Here is a 14206-nt window from a genome sequence, read left to right as displayed (position 1 = left end):
TCATTATCTCACATTTTATTGTATATTGTTCATCATATTTTCTGCAATTACAATCGGATAAGAAGTACGCATGTGTATGAATTTCTTACATAATTCTAAAGAAAATGTATAGAGAAAAAAATTAATTTGAAACAGGGTCGCACACATATATGAGTAAATATATAATGGAGAATAAATGCAGGTTCAATATGATTTTTCTTTAGATAATAAAACAATTTTCACCCATACAATTATTTTTTTTTACCTTTACAAAGTTAAACACTACAAATTTAGTATACATGTGTATTTTTTATGCAAGTGAACATTTTCTCAGGTCAAATTTCAGAAAAATTCAGTTTCAAAATAATTAAATTCCCCCTATTTATCCTGCATTATTTTGCACAACAAATGATAAATTCAATTTGGAATGTCAAATTTTCGTCCTTTTGTGTAATGTATGGGGGATTAAGAAAAATCAGAAATGAACTTTCAGGTGATATGAAGCTCATAGAATTCCAATCATCTTCTAGTTCTATACACCTGTACAAAATTAAATTCAATTTCTGTTGATCTCGTACAATGTGTCACGCCTGTGGATCTAACACAAGAGAAAACGGGGATTCGTGAAAAAAGTAGAGGAATCCACAGAAAGTCCACAAATATTAATGGGAAAAAAATGTTTTATTAATTCAGTTGTTGAACCAAAACATTCGACAGCTGTGACGATCTTTATTGAGCAAACTGACTTTGCAGGACAGAGATGGAAAACCATTGAATGTTAACAGTTACAAGGTAAGATTAGTTCCTAAATAACTAACTAGGAAATTTAAACGTGCATACTGTACCCAAAATCATCATTAAAAAATTATTGTTTTTAATATTTTGTTTTTTCATATTTATTTTACTTACAAACCTTTTCCGCGGACAGGACCACCTATATCTATATTGTGTAAATCTGCTCCCGTAAAATACATACCACAGGTGCTAGACACTAACAATACTGGTGGTTTGATGCAAAGATTATACGATTAAATACCTCAAAAACTAACAAAAAAGTAACAAAAGGCGAAATATCAAACGTGCTGGAAGTCTTGTCTTACTTAGTCAACAGCTGTGGGAGCATTGATCTTATTGTTGTTTGTATCTATGATAAATTTACCTTACCCCCATACATGATTTGCTGTCATAGTGAGTACATTTAGACCTCCATCCCGTTTATATGTTTGTCAGCAAGGGAAAATATTATTCGTAAAGCATTCCAGGGAGCATACATGAGTAAAATTAATTCGTCTTGTATGTATAATGAATTTATACAAATTAGTTAAAATATGAAAATATGCAGGCATGTAGCTTCAGGAGGGGAAGCCCCCTTTTTCACACGTTTTAAGAATTCCGGTTGCAGCATTTAAGCCCCCCCTTCCAATTGTCAAAGTTAGCGTAAGTCATAGTTTCGTCGAAAAATATAAAAATTTCTACTCGGCAGACCTCATTTTTACACTACAAAATCTCTAGAATCCAAGAGCTCTCAGGGGGGCGAAGCCATACCAGGGTAATTCATAATTCATTTCTATGTTTCAAGTCGAAGTTCAGTATCTCCAGACTCACAATGAATAATATCTTAAGGACATATTACGCAACGTATACCTTATCCTCTGATATTTTAAAAATATATTCTAAATTTAAAATTATAGCACCATTACATGTTCTTAGACCAAAAAAATTAGCATAAGTTACCAGGGGATTTGAAGAGATATCATATGGGGAAAATTCTCACATATTCAAAGAAAAATCGACAGAAAGGATCACTTCATTATAAATAGGGATCTGACCTATAGGACCGGGCTTGGTTTTATTCTCTACAAAAAGCTTGTCGATTTCCGTTCTGATTAATGACATTAGGCTGAATACATATAACAATTTGTTTTTCCTAAATCTTTATTTCAGTGAGTAGAGATAGGAGGAACCCTTTCATTGATTTTCTGAGTTTGTTATCTCCAAATGTAATAATTGATATTTTTCTTTACTTCTCATTGTGCATAATGGTAACGTCTACTCTCTCTGAAATTTTATACTTTATGTCTAGGCTATTTATCCGTGGATATAATAAAACAAGCCATTAATGTGTGCAAATTATACAGGCCTAAATGAAATCCAAGGAAATCAGTTACTGAAATATGTAGCCAAAGTCAATGTGATTAAATTCTAAGGAATATACTAATGAAATTCATCGCAGCTCAATGCTGCCAAGAATACCTGTATCGAGTAACACAAAGTGTGCTATTCGTGTCCCCGGAGAATGTGTGCTTATATTGTTCCGCCTGACTGACAACTTTACATTGGATTGTTACGATCTGATCTTCCTTTAGTGTTTCTTATATCAAGAATAGGCATGCAAAAAGGATAGATAATTGAAAGAAAATGCACAAGTCTATAAAAAATAGTCTTTGAGAAGGCGAAAATTAAAAACTTTAAAAAGTGTGGTACCAGGTGGATTCGAACCCCCGACCTTAAAAAGAAAGTTTCCACGTTGTAAAAAACTGAGCTAGTCTGACTCTATTAATAAGAGGTATAAATTTGAAGCAGATTATCAAAATCAGGTTTCCTTATTTTTTGTAGGTTTTTTGTGAATTTCGACCCTAGGGCAGGGGTGCCCCTAATTTATCTTAAATTATTCTTTATATCCCAACCTATCAAAATATCACAGTTTTATTTAGGGGCAGGCCTGCCCTGAAGGACTTCTAGGCCAAAATACTTGCAAAAATCAACGCTTTAACGGACGGAATGGTGTTTTGGCCAACTTTGGAGGTAAATTGTAAAGTTGTAAATAATAAATATTAGGTATAAAATACAAATTTGAAAAATTTAGACATATATACGGTAGAAAACAACAAACGAAGATTCATTTTTAAATGTCACTTTTTCCGGGAAATTGTTTTCTCCTATAGGTCAATTCTTTTGTCATAGCGAATACATCCTTACTTAACATAAATTCTAGATATTTTTTATTCAAATTTATTTAAGAAGAGGTGTACAAAACTATATATAGACATTAAAAGTATTGCACACAAGTCTTTCGTTTAGTGGAACTGTTCAACTCCTGGGAAGAATCCAATAAAGTTCAAACTTTGTTGTGTATGTCCTTTAGTAATCATTTCATCTGATATTAGTCGACATATCTATTGATTTTAACGATATGTCGCATGAATTAAAATGAAATTCCTATAGATTTTTCGATAGATTATATTGAAAACACTTACTTTGAATCCCTACTGATATTAGTACGTATATGCATGTAGCATTTGTAGGGACGGACTTAGATATGGGGTGGGGTGGAAGATCTGAACCACACATAGTATTTTCTGAGTTATTAATTTCTTTTGTAAAAGCTAGTAACGGGGAAAAAGTGACAATATCCCCTTAAAAGATACACGGACCCCCTTTTCAAACGATATTTGGTCTGTTATGCAGGTTTGGTGATTTTCTTTCTTAGCTGTCCAAGTCCCATTAAATTTATTTATGTTAATGAAGCTACTTTCAGTTTGAAAAAGATTGCTTGATTTCGAGAGTACTAAAGCCTTAAACGATTCATTGTAATCACAGACTAAAAAGTATTTCATTTCATGGTTTAAAACCGGAGCACAGCCGGGCTTTCCCAAACCCCCATAATATAGAAAGCGACGTTTTTTTCTTCTTTTAAATAGATGAAATTCCACAATAATATTAAAATTGCTTCCAAATGGCCAGTATTTTACTTTTCATCTCTTTAATTTAGTCATGTTGTAAATTTGTATTTTCTGCCACTCGGTCATCTAGAGTAGGCTATTGATCTAGAGCTGAATTCGGAGAATGTGATCGATCGGGATCGGAATTCGAAAAATTGATATCAAAGTTCAGAGAAGACGATCCTAACGTTGTTGACATCTATAACTAAAAAGCCGGGTTTTGAAGATGACATCTGTTCTTGATTTAAATTATCGTATTGATGAAAATGATATATTTGAAACAGCAAAAGATATAATAATGAAAGTAAAACCCAGTTGGAATCGCAGTAATTTAAATTTCAAGGTAAAATTATTGCAGGTGAACTTGAAAAGCGAAAGTGTGATCATGTACGTACCATGTGGGGCATGTACTTATCATGCTTATCTGTTTTATATGCATATCTAATGTTCTCGTCATCCGGTAGCTTTGCATATGTATGTATGGAACGCCATCACTGCCTTATAGCATAAAACTATGCATTCATTATGTCAATCTATCATAACGTGATGTGAACATATCTTTACGTTATGTCAATTTTTTATGGATGTAAAAATATCTTTACATCATGTTTTGCTGTTACATGAAGTAAACACATTCTTCCATTATGTCAGCACTTTATAACTTGAAGTCGGAAGTTCATTACGTTATGTTTACATTGTGTTAAAACTTAATTACGTGAAATGAATGTTTCTTTATATTATTTCATTTCTTTAATATGTGAAAAATTGCATCACGTCAAGTAAATTGTGTTTTATAATTAAACTTATCATTACATGCTAAAAGTCCATTCCTTTTTGAGAGTGTATATGTCTATTATGTCAAAGCATTATTACGTGATATGGATTTATCTTTATATTACGGCGAGAGCAAAAAGTATTGAGGAAATTTACCTTTATGTCAGTGCTTTATTACGTGGTATAAAAAGTGTATAACATAATGTGAACATATCTTTATATTATATCAACACTTTATTACAATATGTCAAAACTCCATTCCGTGATGTGGATATATAATTACGTTATGTCAACTCTTATGTGATTTAAAAAATATCTTTATATTGTGTTAACTCTTTATCATGTTGATTCCAAAAGTTCATTACCTGATGTGAAAATACATTTACATTATCTGAAAGCTGTATATCTATTATAATAATGAATGTTGACGACTGTATTTTAATGACTGGTAAGAGGGCATTGGCTAATTATAGACACATAATATCAGCTCCCCCCCAACATAACCTAGAAAATGTAATGTTTTTTTTTGTTTTTTTATAACTGAAAAAAATATATGCAATAATATTCCGAAAATTGCTTCCAAATTTTTTTGGCTTGTCAAGTTTTTTCGGGTAAATAATTTTTTTTTCTCTTTAATTTAGTCCTCTTTCAAATAAATGCTATTCACGGAATTAGTTACTGTAATTTTTTCAACCATTCCAAGACCAGAATTCTGTTATAAAAATCTACCAGTCCCTCATGTAAATCAGTTGAATATGCCTTAATAAGCATGCATGGGCACATATTTGTGGCGCATATGGGTATCTTGAAAAATTGATATCAAAGTTCAGGCTTTAGAAAAGACGAATATAATTCAGCTAAACTTTGTGAAAGTAATGCAATGTCCTACAATGTAAAACTAATAAATTTATTAATTTTATGTATATTTTGGTGACTAAAGATGGTAGGGCGGGTTTTGAAAGCCGCCAGTGCACGTGTGTTATTCGATCGATGTGTTTACACTTTAAAAAAGGACAGTTAAAGACTGAAATTATGACAGTGTTCTGAGATCAGAAGTTTAAGATTTTTATTAAAAAAAAAAAGCAATTCAAAAGAAAAAAAATGCTGCACGACTCATATTTGATTTATTTAATTATCATAAAAGTAAACGCCATTGAATAACTTTAATTCACAGTCGCAGTGTTAAGGCTTTGCACATTTCAAGATTGTTAATCATTTTTCGCTTAAAGTTTTTATATCATTTAATCGCTAAAATTATTTTATGCAGTTTTCTGTTTTTAGTGCTTTCGAGCGGAAAATACGTTATGCTCATATAAAGGCCGAGTGATTTCATAACGTAATAGTGAATCGACATAATGTAGAAGAGTGCGCACAGTTTGACATGAGCTTTTCACATCTGATATGAGATGAAATCTGTACATGTATCTTTAGCATTTTTGACACACTGTAAAGACACAATGACATAATGTAATAACGATTTGTCAAAGTAAGGGCAAATTCACATCATGAAATTGATTCACGTCTCATGTAGCATATTGAAGGCATAAAGTATGAATTGATTGTGACAATTTTTTCAGCATGTAATGAAATTCTGCATCGATATATGCGGTTATTCCACATATGTAATAGATTCATGGTACATGTGAAATGTTAAAATGGCAATGAAATAACTTTTTTAATGTAATTGAAAGTTGACATAACGATAGTATGTGTGTAATTGTTATAAAGAGTTGACATAATGTAATGAAAGGTTGACACAATGCAATAGTAGTTAATGTCATAAAGAGTTGACATAATATAATGGAATGACATAATGCAATAGCATTGTGGGTTAATGTTTACCAGATTAGAATAATGCAATAGCATTGTGGGTTAATGTCAATCCACAATCAGCATATCTGTTTGTGGATTGATTTTTTGTGACTTGGAAATGTCATAAAGTGTTGAAAATGATATGCATGCAACTGTTGTGTTCATGGTAATATGTATGCTTATTAGTTGTCAAGGCATTCAATATGCCCCTAAATATTTTCATGGTACATGTGAAATGTTAAAATAATGAAATAACTTTTAATTGTAACAGATATGGTGGATGGAGTGATATTTTTTAGTACTAGTTTTGATCAGATTAGAAAAAAAATGCAGAGATTTTTACACTGCAGTCCACAATCAGCATATCTGTTTGTGGATTGATTTTTTTGTTACAATAAATTATTTGAATATGATTAATGCTACAGTCATAAAATGCATATATCATGTAATTGTAATGTATATTTTGGCAAATTAGTTTATTTAATAAAATTAATTACTTTGTAAATGTTCTAGTTGACTTCTCTTCAATTCCAGGTCTTTGACGAGGGTATAACAAATAAACTGATAGGAGTTTTTCAAGAATCCAGTATTGGACAGGCTAAAGATGTTGTTCTCATTAGAGTGTATGGTGAAAAGACTGACTTAATCATTGACAGAAATGCAGAAAAGAAAAATATGGCTGAACTTTTTGAGGCAGGTCTGTGTCCACCATTGTATGCCACCTTTGAGAATGGTTTGGCGTATGGATTTGCTCAAGGAGTGACATTAGATGAGAAGACAGTGAGGGATGAAACTATCAGAAAGTAATGAAACTTGACAAACATGCAAAATTTTGAATAATAAATAGGTAGTTTTCTGTAAATACTGCTATAAATTGCAGTTAAGTGTGAAGTTTTACATTACATCACGATCTAGTTTGACAGCTGCCTTCAAAGTAAATAGTACACGCCTCCTAAAGACTGCTTTATGACTGGAACTTTCTTCTAATCGCTGATTGGTTGCTTGTACAATAGACTATTTCTGTGTCAGTGTTGATAATATGAGTTGACCAATCACATGAATTGTTTACGCTGGATGCATCTGTCGAAAAAGATCATGACGTAATGCAAAACTTCACACTGAGCTGAAATTGATAGTAACTAGCTGACTTGAGCCAAATGTAAAAGTGACAATTTCTAATCTTAATTGTTCTTCTTGACATTTGTCTTTTTAACTTAACTGGCCATAAAGCATCCCTGGTATTTAAAAATTAATATTTTCTTTTTCTAAAAGAATGCTTTAATACTGTTAATCTTGTATTTTATTCTAATTGTGTTATATTATTAAGGCATCATATAAATACAATAGCCTATGGTATATAAAATAAATGCATTACATTTACTGTGCTCTGCGATAAATGATTTTGCTTTACTTGCATGCATTGTTAACTTAATAGAAAGAAATATGGAAATGACTTTGTGCCATATTTTTTGTAGACTTATTGCAAAAGAGATGGCAAGACTTCACACTGTGCAGCCGAAACACATATCCAGCAAAAGTAGTGCCATGTTTGACAAACTTAGAGCATGGTTTAAAATAATTCCAGAAAGCTTTTCTAAACCAGAAATGAATGATAAGTATGTTAATAATTAATATTATTCATCGGCAAAGGATTATTTTTGTCTTACTTTTAACATGACTTTAACCTTCTAAAGATAAACAAAATTAATAAAACATTACATTTTTTTAAACTAAAAACATCAAGTCTGACAACAAAAATTATGAATATTTTAAAATTGAGTACATTGTTTGGGTTGTATGAAATATTTATAAAAAATTACTCTTTGTGATTTTGAAGGTTTAAGAAAAAGATTCCATCAAAGGAAAAACTAGAAGCAGAATTATTAGAACTAGAACAGTGCATAGAGGGCCTGGGCTACCCAAGTGTGTTCTCTCATAACGATCTCTTGCTCAAAAATATCATCTACAACAAAGAAGAAGGTAGCTTTTGTATTTTTGTTTAGAATTACATGTAGACCCTAATCAAATTGCTGACATTTCACAACAGGCTCAGTAACATTTTTTTCTTAAAATTGAGAGAGAGAGAGAGAGCTAGAAAAGGATGGAGAGAGAGAGGGAGAAGGGGGTTTCTTAATTAACATGTACATGTTGAAGAAAACCTTACTATTATATTAAGTAGTTTCTGCTTGTTGAAAATTTCAAGACATTCTTGGTAATACAATCTGTACAAGTGCTAAGTCTATAACGAGGAACAGTTTTATGTTAAATTCCTTTATGTTGCAGGAAAAGTGACTTTTATTGACCAAGAATATGGAATGTACAACTATCAGCCTTTTGATATTGGCAATCACTTCTGTGAATATGCAGGTTAGTTATGTTTAGTTATGTCTTCCCTTTGGTGGAAACAGTTGGTCCTTTCTATTATGTCTTCTAATGCTAGGAAAGCTCACCACAGCTAGTTTTTGCTAAATTTGTATATTAAGCCAAAAATAAAGCACTTTCATAGAGATAAATGTATGTCTAATTCATGGTCTTGTTAATGTTTCCAAGAGAACTGCATTCAAAAACTTCAACTAAATAAGGTGTTACACTGACACCAAGATGGAAGTATATTCTTGCTGAGATATTCTGTAAGTAACAGAAGAGTATATGTCATTATCTCTGAGACTTAATTATTAGTAAGAATTAAAACATTTAAAACCTTTAATTCCAAACAGAACATCAAAACAGTGATAACACTTCCATAATTCACAAACCATTCAGTGTACTGTTAGGTATCTTAAATACTTTCCTTTGAGAGACTGAAGTATGTGTTCTTTTACATTCGTAACGGGGATTGGGTACATCAGCCCAGTAGCTCAGTGGTTAGGGTAGCCACACAGTTAGCAGGAGGTCCCGGGTTCGAGTCCCAGTCTGGTCGATATTTTTCCCCGCCTGTTACACATGTTTAGCTGCCAAAAACAGATCTGGAACTAATCTTTCCCTTTGTTTTGTAATTGCAGGAATTGGCGATGTAACGGATTACTCCCTGTATCCAGAGGAGGAGTATCAGTTGTCATGGATACGGGAGTACCTGGAGGAGTGGTCCAAACTGACCAGTGGCCCCGCAGTGACCGATACAGACGTCAGGAAAATGTACTGTGGTGTAAACAAATGTGCACTGGTAAAGGGATATGACTTTCATCTACATTTATAAATGCTTTACTCTGAGCTAAGAGGACTTGTATTCCAATCATTTTTTTTTAAATGAAATTTACTTAAAGGACTAAAAGTTTGAAACTTTCAACTGATTTTTTGAACAGAGAACATTTCAATAGCCTGACCTCTCTTTTTTTTAGGCAGCTCACTTCTTTTGGGCAGTGTGGGGAATCATCCAGGCCAAATTTTCCAGCATCGATTTTGATTATTTAGAGTAAGTAACATTCAGTTCATATGACATTTAATTTACAATTTAGGCAAAATATCAAGTAAAACCAAAAAAAATTAAACTTTTCAATTTTTTTCTTTTTGAAGCCTACACCTTAAATAAAAAAATATATCACTTTAGACAAACATGTATATTATCAGGTTTTATATATTTTGTTGCAGGTATGCTGTTATTAGATTTAATGAATATTTTGCAAGAAAGGAGAAGTTTCTTGCCCTTCAGTGAAAAATATTCTATTTTGATCATACCATGACACCAAGCATCATCTAAATCATGTAATTGTAAAGTTTATAAGTGCCTTTGCTTTTATTTCTAGATTTTGTATAAGTGCCTTTGCTTTTATTTCTAGATTTTGAATTGTAATTATTTTTAGAATTTTATATTTAGGATAATGACATTTTTCATGTCATAAAGAATCCACATAAAACTTGGGAGAAATCTCAAGAATGGAGGTTGAAAAATGAATGTATATGAAGAAATCTCATCTTCTTTTGACATATAGGCCATGCAAAGTTAATTACTTGGTTCTCAGGCCTTTTTTCAAGAAATATGATGAGGGAGGGAGGCATTTTTTTTCTTTTTTATTGCCCCCAAAACATGATAAGGCAGCTTTTTACATTGTACAAAACCTCAAAAAATGATGAGGGAGGTGATTTGGTGTTTATATTTTATTGATTTAGCAATAAAAAGGGTCAATGAGGCACCCTTGGAAGAGATGATGGAGGGCCTGAGAACCAAGAAATTAATTTTTTTTGCCATACATGTACACTGTATTCCAGATATTGATGTTCAAGATACAAAGCTCAGAAACATGTTGGCAAATTTCTGTCTAACAGTATCAAACTTAAATTTAAAGATTCCAAGAATGTGTTCTAAAACACTTTTATGATATACAATCATTTTTTTCCAAGAAAAAAATTGTATCAAATATTATGACATATTGAGCTATAGTTTTTATTTCATGAAGGAATTTCCAGATATTTGAAAGAAAAAATAGTTTAATATTTTTTTTAAATTTTAGAAATAAAGCACTGCAGAAAACTATTTGCTTTTTATACGCCCATTTTAAGACGGAACGTATTATGTTATAGGCTTCATGTCCGTCCGTCCGTCTGTCCGTCTGTCCATTCGTGTCCGGCTCATAACTTCAATACTATTAGGCCTAGGATTATCAAACTTTGTCAACTGATACTTCTTGGGTAGACGGTGTGTCGCGCACCAAAAGTAGGTCGCTCTGACCTTTAATAAAGATGCTATGGCCAAATATGGAAAAATCCTGTCCGGCTCATAACTAGAAAACTATTAGACCTAGAGCTATCAAACTTGGCAAAAGTATACATCTTAGGTAGAAGGTGTGTCGCGACCTATTTCAAGGTCACTGTGACCTTTAATTTTAGTGAAATTTTTTAAAAATTTAAGTTTTTTAAATTTTAAATTTTATAATCCTAAAAATGTAAAAAATAGAGTTGTATCCTTATTAAAAAGTATTAAATCAAGTAAAAACTTATTTTTTCATCATATACTTTACAGCAATCTTAAACAAATTTCAGTGTTTAATGAGAGGAATTCAGTTTGTCCCATGGGCATAATTTTCAAGCACTGGTCAGGAAGAATTTTGAAAGCAGAAAGTTGCATGTCAAATTAGAGAGAAATTAATGGGTTTAGTGTGAGGAGGTTTGGTGTTATCCCTTGGGTATTGGGCAAATGGACAGCCAGCCTAGCTGTTAGCTCTTGATGGCTAGCTAAGTTTTAAAATGAATTTGATAAAAAGTAATTAAAACTTATTTGATATTGCATAATAAACTAATAATCTGATATTATATAATATTAATTAAAAACTAATTTTATGGGGTGGGGTTGAATCAGCATGCCTACTTGACCATATGAATTAAATATAAAACCTGTCTGGCATTAAATCTAAAAAGAAATCATGGAGTATTTTATATGTTTTAAAAGTGTTTTAGGATAAAAAGTGCAGATCCATTAATATTTAGGGAGTAATATATGAGTAGACAAGCATACAGTCAAAGATTAATTAATGAGTTCAATGTAGGAAGGCTATCTGATCAAGCGCTGCCTTATCTGTCTTTGGGGATTAGACAGAACTGCTGGTCATAGCAAATGTCATTTGATGGCCAGCCTTTCTTTTCAAAATTAATTTGACATAGATTAAGTTGTTAAGACTAATTTGATATTGTTTATTATGATGGCTGGCATTTGACAAAGTCTAACACAAACAGTATAGAAATCTGTCAGTTATGTAATATTTGTTATAATTATGTCTACAGCACAGGGGATGGATAAAGAAATATTTTTTTTAAAAATGGAAAAATCATGGAAATCTTAGAATCAAGGTTGAAGTGATTTTCTTGCAGTCCAAACTGTTAAAGATAATTGTGTAATATTTGACGGGCGTATCATGCTGTGGCGTGGCACTTTATTGTAAGTGAAACAGTAATTCTAATGCCTGGTATTTCAATACAGACAATGAAAATTCACCTTGTTGAACTTGCATCTTTTGTGTAAGGATTAAAACTGTAAGTCTACAACTACAGTACTTTTTATTTTAGTGTTTTTATCAAGATTTTTAATATGAGATATTGCAGTGCCCATGCAGTTAGTACACTGACAATTTCAGTCATCTTCATGAAATTAATTCTATATACTGAAAATTATTACACCCAGGGCTAATTTTTACCGAATTTCATAGCATATTAGAATTATAAAAAAAATTCTTCTTTTACAGCCTTCCATTGTTAAGATGAAATATCATTAATTGTAAAATCACATTTTCGTGGGGGCAAATTTTCAAGGTTTGAGAAAAAGTTATTGATTTGTGGGGATTTGAAGTGTTAGTAGTGCTGCATATTAAATTTTACATTTCGTGGTGGTCATGAATTTGTTGGTCTCTCCCTACCTTGAAAACGATGAAAATTAAACACCCCATGAAAATTTGTGATTTCACTGTACATGTTTTCACAGTACATGTACTAAGTCAAAAGTCAAATCTATAAGATAGATATACGCAAATTTTATCTTTCACGACTGGTGGTATTTAATGATATTTTGATATTGAAATGTATATTGTGAAATTAAGTACAATATGTATCAATTCACACAAGATTTTGAGAGAAACAATCTACAAATGAAGAAATCATGTATAGACAGAAAGATGGTGATTATGTTTCCACAAACTGTTTAATACATTAAAAATTGTTAACATACATGTGTCTAAAATTATATTATGTTGAGCATGAGATACTCTATAGTGACAGTTGGATTATTTTTCTCCAGAACAGTTTCAAAATTAATGTGTAAATTATAAATTTAATAGTAGAGTTACATGTACTGTCTTATTATTGATGTTTAGTTTTTTTTTGTAAAGTACATGAATTTTTAACTGTATGTGAAAATAAATGGAAAATGAAGTTATTTTTTCTGTGTATATATGAGATGACTTCCACATCTTGAAATTCTGTGCCATAGCTTTCAAATTCTCAAACTGTTGTACAGTTTCACTTTTAAGATTTAGTGGGACCATAATTATAACACACAGGGTAAAATTATTATGCAATATAGGCCATTGAAACTTCATTTTTATTCTATTTCCATTTTAAAAAATTTTATTGTATTTTTGATGATAATTATTAAGGAATTTGCCATACTTTTATAGGACTTGTATAGTAATTTCCCTGATCTCAGTCATTTCAAGGATTTTTGTTTTGATTAAATGTAAGCATTTTTTTTAATAGACTGTGATAAAAACAATGGCTCAGTAAGGTGATACTTGTACTTGTATTTTATGAAGTTTGTTACCAGTCACAGTGTTATATTAATTACTTAAGCAGGGTTTTCAAAAAAAAAAATTAAAAAGTGGATCTTTTACCAAAATAGGAGGTCCCTGTGGAAGCAATTAAAAAATGTTATTGAGTTTTCCTTAAAGCTGCCATGCATCAAATCTTTTGGCCAGTACAATCATCATTTCAGCCAATGTAAAAATATTTATATTGGCAGATTTCAAAAGACCTGCTTAAGACATTAATTCAACTTAGATCTATAGTTGTGAAATATTATATCTAAATGTACATTTGATATTAGGGTATTGTAAGGACATTAATATTTACAATAAAAATGAGTGTCAATAAAATTGTTCTTTTTTTAATTCTTATTTTATCAACCAATGGAGATAGAGTACATTTATGCAATTTATTTAGGTTAAATGTATTGAAATTAAAATGAAAAATTTAAATTGAGATAAATAGGAAGTCATATGGTTTGTGGTTGGATATAATATTATCCACTGAATTTTATGTTTCCTCATGTCTGTTTGAGGTGGATAGAAAACATGAGTTGGATATTTTAAATGTGGAATATAATTATAAAGGTACAGCAAATGTTTCCTCTTCTAATGTAGAAGATTTGAATAAATTATGTTTCATGGGAATATAAAAACAGGTCAGCTAATGAAGAAGCACAATAAGTGTAAATCAGA

General features: G+C 31.2%; 1 protein-coding gene across 1 annotated transcript; it reads left to right on the top strand.

The window, feature by feature from the left end:
- Positions 1-3912: 3912 nt before the first annotated feature.
- On the top strand, positions 3913-9963 carry LOC134251752 (ethanolamine kinase 1-like). Its single transcript, XM_062734167.1, has 8 exons — positions 3913-4044; positions 6822-7090; positions 7763-7903; positions 8125-8267; positions 8571-8654; positions 9290-9450; positions 9626-9699; positions 9876-9963. Exons 1-8 carry the CDS (start codon positions 3928-3930, stop codon positions 9937-9939), a joined length of 1053 nt encoding a protein of 350 aa, XP_062590151.1. The 5' UTR covers positions 3913-3927; the 3' UTR covers positions 9940-9963.
- The last annotated feature ends 4243 nt before the right edge of the window (positions 9964-14206 follow it).

The sequence above is a fragment of the Saccostrea cucullata genome, unplaced genomic scaffold, assembly GCF_032062105.1.
Source record: "Saccostrea cucullata isolate Sc308-1 unplaced genomic scaffold, CSIRO_AGI_Scuc_v1 ctg1658, whole genome shotgun sequence".
Taxonomy (NCBI): domain Eukaryota; kingdom Metazoa; phylum Mollusca; class Bivalvia; order Ostreida; family Ostreidae; genus Saccostrea; species Saccostrea cuccullata.
This window is presented reverse-complemented; position numbering and strand designations above follow the sequence as displayed.

Bases quoted from the DNA above. Each gene is read 5' to 3' on its own strand.
- LOC134251752 (XM_062734167.1), top strand. From the start codon at position 3,928: ATGACATCTGTTCTTGATTTAAATTATCGTATTGATGAAAATGATATA. The intron at 7,904-8,124 runs GTATGTTAATAA...GTGATTTTGAAG, and splicing joins AAACCAGAAATGAATGATAA to GTTTAAGAAAAAGATTCCAT. The intron at 9,700-9,875 runs GTAAGTAACATT...ATTTTGTTGCAG, and splicing joins ATCGATTTTGATTATTTAGA to GTATGCTGTTATTAGATTTA.